General features: G+C 32.9%; 1 protein-coding gene across 1 annotated transcript; it reads left to right on the forward strand.

The window, feature by feature from the left end:
- The first annotated feature begins 7739 nt into the window (after positions 1 to 7739).
- LOC130805531 (uncharacterized) lies at positions 7740 to 8913 on the forward strand. Its single transcript, XM_057670303.1, has 3 exons — positions 7740 to 8027; positions 8145 to 8584; positions 8670 to 8913. The coding sequence occupies exons 1-3, from the start codon at positions 7740 to 7742 to the stop codon at positions 8911 to 8913; spliced, it is 972 nt and encodes a 323-aa protein (XP_057526286.1).
- The last annotated feature ends 9701 nt before the right edge of the window (positions 8914 to 18614 follow it).

An 18614-nucleotide genomic window follows, 5' to 3' on the forward strand; every position in this document is an offset into this window, starting at 1 on the left:
GTCCTCAAAGCAAACAACTCCAAGTCAGGTATCTACCTCGCAGGAGTCAACAACGAGTTCTGAACCTAGGCTGAGAAAACCGTAGACTACAGCTTTAAAAGCCTTCCAGTTAAGTATCTTGGGATGCCCCTCAACTCAAAAAGGTACTCAGCCATAGACTGTGAGTATTTGGTAGATAAGATGATAGCCCGAATCAGAGTATGGCATGCAAAACACCTCTCCTACACTGCTCGCCTCCAGCTACTCCATCCTAATGAGTATTACTAATTACTGGTGCCAAGCTGTCATCCTTCCCAAAAAGGTCATCCGACAAGTGAATGCAATCTGCAGATCCTTCCTTTGGTATGGATCCATAGAGTCTAAGAACCCTGGAAACATCAGCTGGGAAAAAGTATGCAAACCAAAGAAAGAAGAGGGGCTTGGAATACGAGACTTGGAATCTTGGAATCTAGCTGCCATGGGTAAAATAGCATGGCACATTAGCACCCTCCACGAGTCCCTCTGGGTGAAATGGGTCCATGGAGTGTATATGAAAGGAGGCAACTGGATACTGTTCAACCCCCCGTTACTTCTAGCTGGGTCATCAAGAAACTTTGCAAGGTCAAGGCGAAGCTGTTGAGATGGATGAACACTCCGACATATTCCATCACAAAAGTCTACAACGACATCAGGGGAGGAGGTAATAGATTTAGGTGGAACCACATGGTCTGGAATGGGTTAACCACCCCCTGAAGCAGGTTCATAGTCTGGTTAGCGTTCAACAACCGACTGAAAACAAAGCATCGCCTAAAGCTTGCTGGGGTTGTTGACTCTGACACATGCCCCATCAACGAATTGGAGAGTGAAACAGAGAACCATACTTTCTTCCAATGCCGCTTTAGTCAAGAATGTGTAGCCCGTCTAAAGGAGCGACATGAGTCCAACAATAAAATTGAGACTCTAGAAGATACCCTCAAGAGGAATCAATTAGGGCGCCACCAAAGGAAACAGTTTGAGGCCATTCTGTGCAACCTCATCTACGCAATCTGGAGTGCAAGGAATGATACCGTGTGGAACCACAAAGTACCAATGGTAAAGTTGGTAGTGCACAATGTCATCGACGCCTCAGAGACCAAATTCAAATTTCTAGAGTCCTTGAGAGCAGACATAGCGTGAAGCTTCTAGAGCTTGTGTCTACCCTCTTTGTTTCTGGCATCCTTGGGTATGTCTTCAGCTCCTAAGCCCGATGCTCACCTCCATGATAGCTGTTGCCTTAGGCCTCGATCACTATTTCTTAGGGCTAAGATGTTGTTAGGCAGGTTTTGTTTTTGTCTTTGACTCTTGGTCCTGTCTTGTCAAGTAGGGCATGTCCTCCTGACATAGATAGTTTCGCTTACTAGCTTTGTCGTTATGTATAGCTTTTTTGAGGTTTCCCGCTTACCTCTCTTGCACATGAAGAGTGACACTTTAAACCCCTTCCTAGAAGGTAGGCTTTGAGTTCACACTTATGCAATCATGGGGAGGTAAGCTGGAACCCTATGGGCCTGGTCCCGTGTATCCCGTTTTTTGCTTGGGTAATACAAATCATTTCCTCGAAAAAAAAATAATAAATGAAAATAATAATAATAATAACAACAACAACAACAACAACAATAATAATAATAATAATAATAATAATAATAATAATAATAATAATAAAATTAAAAACAATAATAATAATAACATCAACAACAACAACAACAACAATAATAATAATAATAATAATAATAATAATAATAATAATAATAATAATAATAATAATAATAATAACAACAACAACAACAACAAAAATAATAATAATAATAACAATAATAATAAAAATAAAAAATAATAATAATATTATTAAGTATATTATTTCAAAAGATAAAAATTTTTAAAAAAAATTGGGTGAGTCGCACGTGACTCACTTTTTTTTTTTAATTTAAAATAATACGATTCGAATAAAAATTACCTCGATTATTTGTTTGCGGATTGAATTCCTTAGCTTTTGCTCCAAAAATTTTATGTTGTAATTTTGTTTTTTAAGTGTGATAAAGGTGTTATTTAGTGAGGTTAGAGTGTATGTACGAAATTTTAAGTCCAAGGGCAAAATTGTAATTTTATTAGGAGGTGGCGATAAAATGAAAAGGGTGGCGATATTTAAAGATTGTGCATGTGAAACTTTTATAGTTTTATGGGACTCATCTTTTTAAGCTTTGACAATGACGGTTTTATCACTAAAAGGAAAAAATTATACTTTAATCAAAATAATTGTTCTAACTCATTATAAAAAAAATAATCATATATGGTTTTAAAAAAAGCAACTCATTAGATAATGAATGTTAAAATTAATATTTTTGATATAACTAGAGATTCAGCACTTTAATCAATACAATCATTATGTACCTTTTTCTCCCTAAACCAATTTTTATATGTTTATTTTTTTTATTGGAAAATAATTACTCAGAATAATGGAATATTTTCATGTTTTCCTATAATAAGTTCGCTTTTTGATTAAACATGACTAATCCCAATAGAATTAAACTGGAATTCAATGTGAAGTTAGAGAAATTCTTTTTGAAAATTTACGTAAAAAATTCTAAATTATTAGATATATCATAAATTTTTTTGAAAATTTACGATAAAAAATATTTTGAATTATCAAAAAAAAAAAGGGAATTCCAAGTCATTTAATTACCATGTTTACTTTACAAACATACCCCAAAACTTTAGATTATTCTTATTTAATTAATAAGTGATATTATTATAAGTTCTCTAATGCTCATGCAAATAAAAATAATTCTTGAATGAATAACTAAATTAACCTAATAAAATAATATCATCATAAAACTATAACTTCATCATAAAATTGTCTCATTTAATATTTAACCACCATATAAAGTTTTTCCATCATTAGTGATAATTAGAAGCAAACAACACTAACTAAATAAAATATATAATTGTGAAAAATAGTACAACAGGCAAGCGACGAGTTGCCGTTACAAAGCCGACTCGACTTTGGGTTTTGTCCCAAAATATTACACATCAGTAACTAAGAGACAACTCGTCGCTTATAGGGGCGACAAGTCAGCGTTTCTAGTTGACTTTTATCTTGCGATTTTCTTTTAAGTTATATGTTTGGACTTATTATTTATTGGATATTGTCTAACTACTATATTTAGTATGTAGTGTATATATATATATATATATATATATATATATATATATATATATATATATATATATATGTATATATATATATATATATGTATATATATATATATATATATGTATATATATATATATATATATATATATATATATATATATATATATATATGTATATATATATATATGTATATATATATATATATGTATATATATATATATATACATATATATATATATATATATATATATATATATATATATATATATATATATATATGTATGTATATATATATATATGTATGTATATATATATATGTATGTATATATATATATATGTATGTATATATATATATGTATATATATATATATATATATATATATATATATATATATATATATATTTATTTATTGCATTATTTCATTAACAAAAAAAGTGAGATAAAAGTAAATAGTGTGTGAAGGAAAGTGAACATTGATGATTTTGTTCAATCACGAGTTGGAAGGCGATGGTTTTTTACTATGAGGTGGTCAAAAAAGTTTAAAAAGTATGACTATTCCGGTTATGCATACTCCCCCAACTTTTTAACCAATTCTCTAAACTTAAGTCTTTATCAACAAGGTTTAGCTTGTTTGATTGGATGTCTATGATCTGTCCTTTGTAAAAGAAATGATATCTTCGATTGACTCTTGATAGAAAACATCATTAATAGCTTTACATAAATTTTTGCATATGATTTGCTGCTACACATGGTCTACAAAAAATCATTGAGAATGTATTTGGATGGAAGGAAATAGAGGGATAGAAAGGGGAGGAATTTAGAGGGAGGAAAAATTCCTTGTTTGAATAGCAAAATGAGAGTGAAGGAATTTAGATGGGAGGGAATTGGAAGGATATGATGGATACTTGTGTAGTGATGAAGTTCTCCTATTTAAGCTGTGTATTGAGCGTTTACATTATGTTTGGATAGCAAATTATTAGGAGAGGAAGGGGAGGGGAAGAGAGGGAAAAGACTCCATTGTTTGTATAGGAAGGAAGGGGACGAGAAAGAATGTAATTTTATTTTCTTTTCAAATCTTTCTTTTTATGGAGGGATTTGAATATTAATAAAATAAAGAGTTTTAATCCCTTCAAATCTCTTCCCTATCTTTTTGCGATATAAATAAGGGAATTTCTATCCTTCTAAATCCTTTTTTTTTCATTTCCCTCTATTTCTCTATATTCAAACAAGGCCTTAGTGACTAGTTAATTATCCATCGTTAGAAACTTGTGTAGTCATTAACTTCTGTGCATGGAAATGCATGCTAGCTAAACACTAGCTCTTTTTAGACTTAACAATTTGGCCCATCTCTTTCAAGAAAATTTTTAGTTGTTTATTGGTAAAATTTAATATAAAAGCATATTTTCTTAGCATTTGAAGTCTCCCTGATTCACACTATGTTTGGATAGTGTTAAGTGTTAAAAGTTATAGTATTTTTATTCCTTTTTACATATAATTTTACTACGTTTATTAAATAATATATAATATTTAGTATATATTTAATTTATGAGTTAATATCTACACTTATATAATTTTATTAACATTTTGTAGGATTTTTGATTAAAAATAAAATTGGACGAAATGAGAACATTGAAGCCGAACGGAAAAAAATGTAATTCGCGAAGTACATGACATTCCAGTTTTGAAATGGGCATATCTTACTCATACGGACTCCAAATCAGGCTTTTTTTAGGCTACGGACATCTACTCGAAAAGATCTACAACTTTTATGTTTTGTACAAAGCTTGATTTAGCTTACAAATATGACAAAACAGTTGTAGAAGTCGGCTGTAATAATTTCAAGACAACTCAACTAGATAAGTGCTATTAAATGTCAAGAAGTAAATTTCAACTAAAATTCTCTTGCTAGGTGGTGGAAGCTTGCCTTATTTCTATGGTTCATGTGTTCAATTCTCAACCATAATATTTTGCAACTTGGATATTTTTGTCTTTTACTTATTTTCACCTCTATAAATAAAATCTTTACCATCCAAAAAAAATAAAGTGTAACATATTCTCATGATATAAAATTAAGCAAAGAGAAAAGAGAGATTAAAAATACTTTTGAGTCTCTTATTCTGTATCAAAGTTTTAATTAATGAATTTCTCTAATTCTCCCTACTTTGTCGTGTTTAACTTAGAGTAATCTTATTTTGTAGTAACATTTATTAATGTCTTGGCATATTATTATTATGAGATTTGAAATGGGTCTTTAATTTATGCAACTTTATTATTGAGTATTTATGTAAACTAGTTTTTATTTCTAAATTTATGTAAGATTAATTTTGTTGGGTACACTAATTATTCTTGCATAAGTTATTGTTTTAAAATTAATTGAACTCTGTTTAGTTAGTTTTATTTAAGAAACAACTAGTAATAATAACTGCATCTAGTTTTATTATTAGAGTTTACATAATATTGAATTTAGATGGGTTATAGGGTGTCTCCTTAATTAAATTTAATGGTTGGTGAAGACTTCCTAAAATTAAAGCAGTCAATTCATTAAAATCGGATTAATGAACACTAGGGCTTTACTATCTTGGGTACATATAGTGAGCTAATATAAAAGGGTTAACAGGGGATTTACGAGAATATTATAAATCTTACGACCGCCTATTCATATAAAAGTTGTAATTAATCAATGATTAAAGATAATCTTGCCAATGACTAAAATACATGTTGCTACTACTTTCTCTTATTGGTTTATTCTTTTATTTACTTTACGTATTTTATTTTCTTGTATTAAGCTTATTTTATTTTAAGTTCTTAGTAGTATAATTACAACTCATTCCCCCCATCTTTTTACTTTGCATATTTTCTATTAAAATAAATAATTTAGAAGTATTTTTAAAATTAGTAATTGTAGTCTCTGTGGGATTGACCTTTACTTACCACTTACTATATTTAGCAAGTTGTAATAGGGTAAAATATAATTCTTAATTTTAATCATTTACGATTAATTCTTAATTCATTCAATTTAACTCCTAATTCTTGATTATTATCTCACTACCTATCAATTTAATTAAATAATATTGTCCCACATTAATAGATGAGCGTTGATAGCCCAAAGGTTTTTATTATTATTATTACGAAAATTTTAAAATTGTTTTTATTTTAATTTTTGGTTTTCTAAAATTTTACGTTTAAAATTCTTATTTATAAATTAATTTCGTTAATTATTATTTTAACGGCTTTAACACTTTTATCTAAGCTATTTTAATCTACTATAATTTTATCATTAACTTTGATTAAATTTTTAAGCAAGTTTAACACCTAAACTAATTTTTATCATCAAAAATTTGCTTTGGTCAAAACCTACCCATATTATTTTATACTTGTACACTTGTACAAGAAAATTTCTGGGACCAAAAAAAAAAATCAACCCCTCTCTTACTTCTATAACCCACGGTTTGTATATGAAATCATGGGCCAAGATTTTTTCTAATTTTTAATCCAAATCCCCTTACCTATATCTAGGAAGCACAGACACGCCCCAGGACTTGCGTGTCGCATGTCGGACATGTGTCGGACATGGACACGTTAAAATCCGTGTCCAACACGTGAAAATCCGTGTTCGACACGCCAAATGAAGTGTCCAATATTTTAACATTTTTCCGGACACGTGGACACGGCAAGGACACGCGACGGACACGGCAAGGACACGGAAGGGACACGTGCCCCACGTGTTTTTTTTAAATAAAAAAAACGAAAACAGGGACTTGGTTACTCAATTACTCCCTCCCGCAGACCCGCACTCTCTCTCACTCTAAACCTAAAAACTCTTCCTCCAGTCGTTGTCGCCCTTCCACACGGCCGCACAACCCCACCGCCCGGCGCCGGCTGCTTCTCGCCTACTCCATCACAGACGTTGTCGGTGCTACTGCCTGCTGCCTGCTGTGGGTTGCTCGAGCCTCGAAGCAGCGAAGCCTAGATTCGAAGTTCGATTGTTCGAACACAGTCGAACCCTAATCCCTAAAAATCGAAATTTTTGATTTTGTTTAAGGTATTTTCACTCTTTATCCTAAATCCTAATATTAATCTTGTTCTAATCTTTAATCTTAGTGTTAATCTTAAATTCTTAATCTTGTTGACTTGTTGTTTTAACATTTATTTTTAAATCTTGATTTTTAAATCTTTAATTGTGGTTGTTTGAATTTCAAGAGTTCGTGTCTAGTAGTGGGGCTAGTGGCTTTGATTCATGCAATGTTAGTGGTGATGCTACAAATGAAGAGGATGATTTCGGTTCTTATCCTTTGTGGAAATATGTTGTTAAAGGGGACAAAATGAGTGGGGGTGGGGGTGGGGGTAATTATACTTGGCAATGCAACTTTTGCAAACAAATAAAGAGTGGTTCATATACTAGAGTTAAAGCACATTTCCTGGTTACAATAAAATGAGAACTACTTTGTTAGATAGAGAGAAAGAAAATGTTGAAAAGCTTTTAGAACCAACAAAGGCTACTTGGAGGGAAAAAGGGTAATTATAGTGAGTGATGGGTGGAGTGATCCACAAAGGAGACCTTTAGCTAACCTCATGGTGGCTTGTGAAGTTGGTCCTTTGTTCTTAAAGGCCGTTGATTGCTTAGGAGAGGTAAAGGATAAAGACTTTATTGCTAGTTTGTTGAATGATGCCATTGAAGAAGTTGGAGATGACAAATTTATTGTACAAATTCTCACTGATAATGCAAGCAATTGCAAGGCCGCTGGAGAACTTATAGAGGGTAGATATCCACATATATTTTGGACACCATGCATTGTTCACACTCTTAACCTTGCTTTTAAAAATATTTGTAATGCTAAAAATGTTTCATACAATGAGGAGGTTTAAGATGAGTATCATTGGATAACCGAAGTTCATGGAGATGCTTTATTTGTCAAAAACTACATAATGAACCATTCAATGAGGTTAGCTATATTTAATTAGTTTTCTCCATTAAAGCTTCTTTCTGTGGGGTATACTCGCTTCGCTTCAGTAGTTGTCATGCTAAAGAGGACGAAACTTCTTAAAACTACTTTTCAATCCATGGTTGTTAGTGAGGCTTGGTCCACATATCGTGATGATCATCGTGGACAAGCTATACTTGAGACGGAAAAGATTCTAAATGACGATTGGTGGGACAACATTGATTACATACTTAATTTTACTCGTCCCATTTATGACATGATAAGAGCATGTGACACCGACAAAGCATCACTTCATCTAGTATATGAAAATTGGGATTCAATGATTTCAAAGGTGAAGGAGATCATATATAACCATGAGCATAAGCAAAGGCATGAGTATTCTTCTTTCTTTAGTGTGGTCGAAACAATACTTCTTAGCCGTTGGAAGAAAAGCAACACTCCACTTCATTGTTTGGCACATTCTTTGAATCCAAGGTATTATATATTTTTGTATGTTTAAATGTTTAAAGCATTAGATTATGCATTAACTAAATTTTCTTCTTTTTTATGTATTTAAAAGGTATTATAGTGACACGTGGCTTAAAGAGGTCCCCGGTAGAGTTGCTCCACATGCTGACAATAAAATTTCCACACAAAGATTCAATTGCTTTAGAAGATTGTTTCAAGACTTGGAAGATAGAAGAAAGGTTAATATGGAGTATGCTATTTTCTCGGCAAGAGATGGTGGTGTATTTACCGAACTAGAATGCTTAAATGATATGTACTTGATAGCTCTAAAGCATTGGTGGGCAACTTATGGCTAACAAGTTCCGATGCTTCAAGCATTAGCATTCAAGTTGTTAGAACAACCATCATCTTCCTCTTGTTGTGAGAGGAATTGGAGCACATATAAATTCATTCATTCATGTACTAGAAACAAACTTGCACCAAAACGTGCTCAAGATTTGGTGTACATTCATAACAATCTTCGTTTTCTTTCAAGGAGAGGTGAGGCTTATAACAAGGAAGAACAAGGTTGTGGGATGTTGGAGGAGATGACTTTGGAAATCTGGAAGATTCTATTTGTCTTGGCATGGCGGATCTTTCTCTTGATGAGCCCGAGTTGGAAACTACTTTTGTAGCGGAGGATGATGATGGATGTCATATGGATGATGTGTGATGATCAAACTTAAATTTACCTATTTATTTGGTTTTCTTTGATTTGGTTTGTATGACTATTTTTAAATACTCATGTTGTTTATTTGGTACTTATTTGCATTTTATGTGAGTTTTATGTTTTTAAAGTGTTTATTTACATATATCAAATGAAAGATTGTAACATTATCTTTAATTTGATATATTTATTATATTACCATTTTCGTGTCCCCGTGTCCGTCATTTTTAAGTTGGCGTTTTTTCGTACCCGTGTCATGTCCATATTCGTATCCGTGTCCGTTTTAGTGCGACTTAGACCCATATGTCCCCCAAAGCTTAGTATTAAAAGAACCCATGTTCTTGTGATTAACACTTAGCAAATTGGAGCAAAACACCTCCTAATTAAGCCCCTCCTAGCCGTGAACTATCAAGGCTTTAAGCCTGTTGATTTTCTTTTCCATCGACTTTCTAATTTCATTTTACAAAGTAACACATTTATATTCATCTCCTAATTATTTTTTTTATATAGTTGATGAAACTTAAGAAAATGGAGTTTAGAACACTAACTTAAAGAGTTGAAAATTTATTTTGGGAGCTTATATGAACATCACTTTGGAGCATTGGAGCTTGGAGTATTTAGCTTGGAGGACCTTATTTTTTTCCTAATTAGTACTTAGTACTAACTCTTGGTGTTAATCTCTAATACACGGACACGCCAATTGGCAGACGTGTCCCGTGTCGGACACGGACACGCGAAAATCCGTGTCCGACACGCCAAATGAAGTGTCCAATATTTTAATATTTTTTCGGACACGCGGACACGGCTAGGACACGTAAGGGACAAGCAAAGGGACACGGCAAGAGTGAAGGACACGTTTTAAAAAAAAAATTTAATGTGATTTTTTCTTAAGAGTTCAATTCTTAATTGTGGTTTTTTTAATGTGTTTGTAATTTGATTTTTAAATTTTTAAATTTTTTTTGAATTTGTATGACTTATTTTAAATACTCATGTTGTTTATTTGGTACTTATTTGCATTTTATGTGATTTTTATGTTTTTAAAGTGTTTATTTACAAAATATCAAATGAAAGATTGTAAAATTATCTTTGATTTGATATATTTATTATATTACCATTTTCGTGTCCCCGTGTCCGCCATTTTTAAGTTGGCGTTTTCCCGTACCCGTGTCGTGTCTGTGTCCGTGTCCGTGTCTGTTTTAGTGCAACCTAGGTGTTAATATGGTATAATTTAATACCCTGCTCTTTTTGAGGAATTTTACATTATATTCACCTTATAATATGCTAAGTATGAAATATGTTGAGTATTTTTAAGTAGGAAATTAGTTTATGCTATGTTTGGAAATGTTGATTTCATTTGAAAATATGGATTTGACTCAAAGTTAGCGTTTGGGAAATAAAAATATTTTAAATTTGGATTTGAGTCAAATTCACCAATGTTTTAAAAGTGGTTAAAGATGAAGATTTGAGAATGACTTCTCAAATCTTATCGTTCTCAAATTCTTTATTAATGAATTCATAATTGAAATCTGCAATTTGAAATGAAATACTTGTTTTCAAACGCAACCTTAATGAAACTGTGATCAAGTTTATATTTATTGTGTTTATGCTAAAACTATTTTTTTTGTATGTTAATTAGTAATTCTTGAACATGTTTAGGGAGTTGGGTGAAAAATTACACTCTAGTTATATTAAGTATTCTTTTTATGTGTTATATTAGGAATGTTAATATATTTAAGAATGTTTATGTTAGCATTATTGTTAATATGTTTATATTAGCCTTTAAGTTGGTTTATAAAGTTGTGTGTTATTGTATGAACATTTTTTGAGTATAATTATGCTAAGAATGTTGTTATTATACTTTATTTTTGATATTAAGACTTATCGTTAAAGTTGTAGTAAATTTAAAAGGTATTGTGTAAAAGTTTCTACTTTTTTAATGATAATGTTAATTATTTAAATTTAGGATTTACTATGAGGAATTAAATTAAGTTTTTTTCAAGTGAAAAATGCCCAAAAATACTCATAGGCTAATCCACCACTACCATATTAAAGAACAAGTTTTATTTACTATTTAAATTATAACAAGCTATATTTTTTATAATAATAAAATACCAAGTTAAAAAGATATTTTTGAGAAATTTTATGATTTATTAATTATTGAAGTGTTTTTCTTGAATATATAAGATTTCATAATAAAAAGTAACCTTTGTGATATTGAATAACTAGTTTGTACAAAATATTTCTTTAGTTGACTACTTGATCAAAAATTTATGTAAAAATATGTAAAAGTATTTTTAGTAAACTTGCCTTTAAATCATGTGTGAAATATTGATTTTTATGAAAACATTAAAATAAATTAAGCTCTACTTGCTTTACACAAGAAATATTGATTTTTGTGACATTTTGAGTTTTACTTGTTTTGTCACTAGAGATATTGATTTTCGTGAGCTATAAAGCTTTAGCTTGTTATTTTTATTTAAGTTTCATGTATTACAAGAAATATTGATTATTTTTTTGGAAAATTATACGTTTTATTTGTTTTACAACTAAAATATTTATTTTGGGAATTTATTTCAAAAGAAATAAATTTTAGTATAGCTACGTGTGAAAAATGTCAAATTGGAGACTATTAGTATTAAGTTATTAGTTTGAATTTATTTAACAAGAAAACTATTAAAGATAAAGTTATAAATAAAGTTTAATGTAAAAAAACTTAGTAATGAACTTATAATGGCATAAAGGTAAATTTAACATTATGATTAAGAATCTTATTAAATAAAGGAAGTTACCACCTAAGTTGATCAAAGTCAAAGTCAAAGTCAAAGTCAACTTGAGTAGTAAAAATGTGATGTGCTTGTGTGAAATTATTTGTGTGTTGATTGAATGACCTTGATAGTAAGGTAATGTCGACCCATGGACCGGCATGTAAAATTTCGACGCACATGTTAGCCGGCACGTAAAATGTGGTGTAAGACAGGGGAATAGCTACCGTTCTTGTAGAAGCTCGAGCATAATTGTATTGGAGGGTTGACGACTCCCACCGCAGTTAGACGTAGGGCTTCGGCCCTAATCTACCCAAATCCTTACATATATCAGGTGTCATATTGTTGTGCTTGTTAATCAGTGATAAGCTTGATTAGTGTTGGTGCTATAATAAAAGGACTAAGAGTCGATCCCTGATGCGGTCCTACTTTAACCGGAAAAGACTCTGTTATCCTCACTGGTGTTTAAATGTTAGTTGATACTCTGTCATACATATTCCCTATAGCCTCAATGTACACTAAAGAAATACCTCTAGCCTTGAGGCTATCCCAGATGAAGCGTCGTGGTATGCTATCATGTGCTTTCTCCAAGTCGATGAACACCATATGTGGATCCTTCTTCCGCTCCATATATGTTTCCATCAATCTCCTCAAAACATGAATAGCCTCAATGGTTGATCTTCCTGCATAAAACCGAATTGGTTCTTACTAATCACTGTTTCTTGTCTAATTCTCCTCTCTATCACTCTTTCCTACAATTTTATTGTGTGACTTAGAAGTTTAATATCTCTATAGTTCCCGCATACTTGTGCATTGCCTTTGTTTTAGGTATTAGTGTGTTGTTCCTCCATTCTTCTAACATCTTACGTATCCTCAAAATAACATTAAAGAGCTTACTCAAGCAACACTTGCCCTCTTCTCCTAAACCCCTCCACATCTCAATCGGGTTGTTATTTAGGTCGACCGCCTTTGTTCTCCCCCATCTTTTTGAGAGCTTCTTCTACTTCTTTTGTGGTAATATCACTCGTTAACCCATATTTCTGTGGTGTTTGGACATCATAAATTTGACTATCCTCCTCCTTTGGCCCCCTAGGTTTATTGACGAAACCCTAATCCCTAATTGAACAATTATAAACCTGAATTGTTGAAATATATATAGTTAGTGTGTTTAATAAGAAGAGAATAATAAGAGAAACAATAGCTACCATGCAAATGGCTATGAAAGGGAATAGAAGAAGGGGAGAAAGAAGATTCAAATCAGGAAGAAAGAAATTAAAAACTACATACGACAGATTAGCTTTTACTTTTGGTATTTTGGTTAGCAATTGAATTAGAAATTCGGAAATTGGGAACCGGTAATTATTACTCATTCTGTCCCACTCATTTTATATTTATTGTCTTATTGGTCTTGTCTTGAGAATTTTTATTTTTAGACAATGATCCACTACTTTTCTTTAATCTCATCCATATGTTTTAATTCTATTTTAATTTCATCCAGTGCTACCATGAAAAGAGCCTTTTCGGCAATGAAGATAGTAAAGAGTAGACTTCATAACAAAATGGGCGACAATTTTCTTGTTGATAGAATAGTGATATACATTAGGATACAAATAACAAAGACAAATACTATCAATAAAATTATAAATGAGTTTAAAGTGCTAAAAAAGATTCGAACTTTACTTTGACTTAAACTTACGTTATGATTTTTTGTTGTACTGATTAAGTATATTTTAGATGAATTTAATTTTTTTTTGTTAACTTGGCCCCTAAATTTTGTTTGAGTTTTGTCACTATCTTCAGTTATTCCTAAAAAAAATTCTGACAAAAGGCAGGCAACATGCTGATCAGATCCCCATGCTAAAAATATATTTGCTCTTGCCGTTTAATCTTTCAATTATGTCCTTTCTCATTTTTTGATTGTGTGTAAAATACTACGTTCTTTCTTTAAATTTGTTCCGACAATAAATGTTATGGAAAAATTAAGAAAATTAAAATATATTTAAGATGATAAATATATTATTTTATTAATTAAGAAATTTAATGAAAGAAAAGTGGACACTAAATAAAATAATTGTGGATGTATCTATCACATTTCGAGCAACTAAATTTTTCAAAACATCTAATTTTAGTATACTAAAAATTCCGACTTTTATTTATTTGACATTTTATTATAAATGTTAATTTGACACTTTAAATATTTAAATATTTATTAAATAGTATAATAAAATATTTAATACTTGTTTAACTACGCTCACTTTAAACATGTCTCATTATCCTATTACTTATAACTTATTAGTTATTACTTAATGCTTATTACATAATCTTTTGTATTCAATTTCTTAAATTAAATAAAATCAAATAGTTTGAAACATAATATGAAAATGAGGAATTGTAGGGCTTTACTCTCTCGAGAGGTGATGCAATTATGAATAGCTTGCAATTTAATATCAAACAAGAAGAGCATAATTGCATCATGACATTGGTAAAACCCATTGAACCTCCATGCACTAAGCCTACTAAACTTGCTGTTCATTACTTAAAGGAGGGAGATCACCTTCAAAGTAGATTAAATTTCAATGTGGAAGCATGGCAAGGTTATAAGGAAGCAAGAAAAGACCTCCCAGCAACTTGCAAGCAGAACAGTAACATACAAAGAAGCATGCCAGCAACAGAACAAGCATCTGACGACCAGCCTACCTTGCAAGCATTGGCAAGGCTAACCTGGAGTGTGTATGAGCGTGGGATTTCGAGGAATGACATCTTTAGACATGGGAGAAGAGGCCAAGACTCAAGAAGCACACAGAGAGTCCTCACAAAGCCCATGGGAACAGCTGCAAGGTCCCACACTCGTCAGTTTCTAGACATGGGCTGAAGTCAGAATACTTAGGCTATTTTCATGTTTCTGTTTTGATTTGTTTTATGCACGTGTTTGTAATAATAGGCACTGGGTAGTTTAGTTTGTTAAAACCCCCAACTAGCCGTTGATAGCTCTCTATATAAGGGCATCCCCATTGTAACAAAAACTCAGTTGTTGATTAATGAAAAAGTCCATTCAGTAATTGTGAGCAATTACATCTTGAGTATTACCTTTGTGAGTGAAGCAAGGGAGGTATTCAATCAATTCCATGAGGATTAGGAGAGTGAATCTTAATTTTAGTGTGAGGAAGAGGCCAATTGGTTGAGTGAAGACCAATTTGTTTCTATCCACGACATAGAACCATCCCCACGGATTGTTCTTGTCACCCTTCTGTTTTCACACAAAACAGAAGGTTTGTTGTTCTTTGTGTACATTCATAGTGTTCTTGGCCATATTCTTGAAGGCATTAAGGGGGTTCTTGGATCATTCCAACCCGTACATGCATCAACTTGGTATCAGAGCCGCGTTTCGAGAAGGGACACGATCAAGAGGAGTCGAGAAGATCAGGTAAAAGAGGGCAATATACACGCCTGGTAAGAACAATCTGGAAAACAGGTATTGTGCAATTTTTTTTCAACTTTCACAAATTCAGGTACGAATTCAATCTCATAATCTCTTAATTTCAATTTCCTTTGTTAATCATTCATTTGTAATCAAGGATTATAGAAAATATTTGATCATAATACGAATTTGAATGTGGAATGGAAAATTCTGAAAAACTGATTTTCGCATGAATGAATGTGCTTCAATTTGATTGATGATATTTTGTTTCTGAGTCATTATACATATCAAATTTTGTTTACTAATTCATTTACATTCAATTCTTGAACGTCCTAAGTGAATGTTTGTTGAAATTTGATGACAATTGCGATTTAACTGTTCGAACAATAATCTTCGCTGCGAAAATTGATAAATGCGATTTCTGCTTCTTGAATTTGATTCTCTGATTGTTTTGAATGTAATTTCTGATAAGAATTGGGTAGAATTTGTTGTGAATCATTGAGTATTATGTTTTCTTTCAAAGATTGATCATAACAATCTGGTTTACGAAAATTTTTCTGGAAAATTAGGGTTTGTCATTGAACATCTGAATTTCTTCCATTACTGTTTGCTGCATTGGATTCTTTGTAAACAATTGAACAAATTAGATTCTTTGATTATTATGTAGACTTTAATTTTTGCATTGTCTTACATCATATCACATTCCGGTATAATCATTGCATCAAGTAATCTGAAATCTCATTGCTGAACAGAAGAATTTTGGCTACATTCCTGTTGTGCTCTTGTTTCTGTTTCTGTCTCAAATTGTTAGCCTTGAAAACTTGTTGTGGTGATCTTTTTGTTTGTGGTAACAAGAGCAACATGAATAATGATGAAAGATTTGCTGAAATGGCCTTGGCCATCCAACAACTCTCACAAACAGTAGCTAGATTAGCCATGAACCAACAAGAAGGAAATATGCCTGTACAGAACCATGGAAGGAACACTGAGGACAGGACCATGAGAATTGATGTGACTGAATTTGGAGGAACAACCCATAATCCGGAGAATTACCTAGAATGGGAAGCTGAATTAGAGAGGTATTTTGAGTTCAAGGACACACCGGAAGAACAGAAGTATAAGTTGGCTAAGATAAAAATGAACAAGCTGGCAGCCATTTGGCTCGATGGGGTGCAGAAACAGAGGGGGAGGGAAAACAGAGAGAGAATCAATACTTGGGGTAAATTGAAGAAACACCTTAGGAGAAAATATGTGCCTTCATCCTATAAACAACAACTTTATGTGCAGTGGAGCACACTTAGGCAAGGCAGCAAGTCTGTAGCAGACTATATTCAAGAGTGGGAAAAGCTTGCTGTGCTGTGTGACATTAATGAACCCGAGGAAATGAAGATAGGCAAGTTCATAGGAGGCCTAAGAGAAGACTTGAGGGAAAAACTTGAGGTCATGCAACACTTGACCTTTGACATAGCATGTAATAGTGCCATAACCTATGAAAAATATTCTAAAAAGAAGACTACCTGTGCACAGCCATTCGAATCAGCACCACCTAAACCCAACACCGTAGGTAGTGCAGCACGAGAGGGACCAGGTACTGGGCTACACAACAGAACCCCACATACAGTAGCATCAAACAGAACCAAGAACAGTGAACCTATGAAAGATGTTGTGTGTTTTAAATGCCATGGTCATGGCCCATGGGCACTATAGGAATGAATGTCCTAATGCAAGAGCTTTCACTAACTTGGAATGGACTGAAATTAACAATAGGGAGAGGGGACCTAGGGCTATGTTAGTGGCTAAGGATGGAGAGGAGAAGGTGATACTACCACCCACACCTGCTGATGAACCAGAGGGTTCATACATATTAACTAACTTAGGAACACTTCAAAGAACAAATCCTGAAGACCCTGAGAGTAGTGAGTCAGAGGGGGAAAACATCGAGCAAATATACCCTGAGGAAGGTAATTACCACCTGCTTATACAAAGAAACTTCCATGCCACACCTGGAGGGAAACAAACAAACCAAAGGGAGAGTGTGTTCCAGACCAAATGCAGGGTACAGGATCAAGTATGCAGCCTCATAATTGATGGAGGAAGTGAAACCAATTGTGTGAGCAAACAACTAGTGCAGGACCTGGGATTAAACACTGTTGACCACCATAATCCTTACAAGCTACGTTGGTTAGACAATAAGGCTGAAGGATATGTAAAGAAGCAACGTATAGTTAGCTTTGCGATAGGTTCTTACCATGATGAAGTGCTGTGTGATGTATTAGACATGAACGCATGTCATCTACTGTTGGGAGGGCCGTGGCAACATGATAGACATTCCATGCATGATGGCCTTACTAACATCTATACCATCCAATATGAAGGGAAGCTAAAGGATCTTATACCCTTACCCCCATGTAAAACCATGGCTGTCTCCACAAAACAGAAGCAGATAAGCCATGATTTGAATCAAAGTGAGAGAAGGAGAGCAGCTGTGCATTTGTTCACTAAGAAAATTAGTGATAACCTGGGTCCACAACAATCTAAAACTTTGACATCATTAGAAGAAAAGGCCCTAGATCTGAATTTCGTTAAACTTCTACCTGATGATGTTACTGAATTGCACACACTGTACCAAGGAAGCTCACTTACATGCTGTGAGGTAAGTGGGTTTTATTTCATAGAAGACACCATTACCGACTTTTCTTATTGTTGTAGGTACCATATGAATGATGAACACCAAGCTAACGAAGTGGTACACTTACAAAGAATGAACAGAAGGAATTCCACCAACACAGGAGGAGACAGCAAGCAAAGGATGATGCAGGAAGGAACTTTGACTGAGATACATTTGCACCTACTAAATTGCTATGGAATTTTGAAGACTTGCAACGTGGGTGACTACAGCCAACATAAGGGCCACGCAGAATTGAGGACAATTCTGTTTAAAGAAGGAGGGATTGATGCAATTATGAATAGCTCGCAATTTAATATCAAACAAGAAGAGCATAATTGCATCATGACATTGGTAAAACCCATTGAACCTCCATGCACTAAGCCCACTAAACTTGCTGTTCATTACTTAAAGGAGGGAGATCACCTTCAAAGTAGATTAAATTTCAATGTGGAAGCATGGCAAGGTTATAAGGAAGCAAGAAAAGACCTCCCAGCAACTTGCAA

Source organism: Amaranthus tricolor, chromosome 2 (genome assembly GCF_026212465.1).
Source record: "Amaranthus tricolor cultivar Red isolate AtriRed21 chromosome 2, ASM2621246v1, whole genome shotgun sequence".
NCBI classification, from domain to species: domain Eukaryota; kingdom Viridiplantae; phylum Streptophyta; class Magnoliopsida; order Caryophyllales; family Amaranthaceae; genus Amaranthus; species Amaranthus tricolor.

Coding starts and splice junctions, on each gene's coding strand:
- LOC130805531 (XM_057670303.1), top strand. CDS start 7,740: ATGGTGGCTTGTGAAGTTGGTCCTTTGTTCTTAAAGGCCGTTGATTGC. Junction 8,028..8,144: donor ATGTTTCATACAATGAGGAG/GTTTAAGATGAG, acceptor TCTCCATTAAAG/CTTCTTTCTGTGGGGTATAC. Junction 8,585..8,669: donor GCACATTCTTTGAATCCAAG/GTATTATATATT, acceptor TGTATTTAAAAG/GTATTATAGTGACACGTGGC.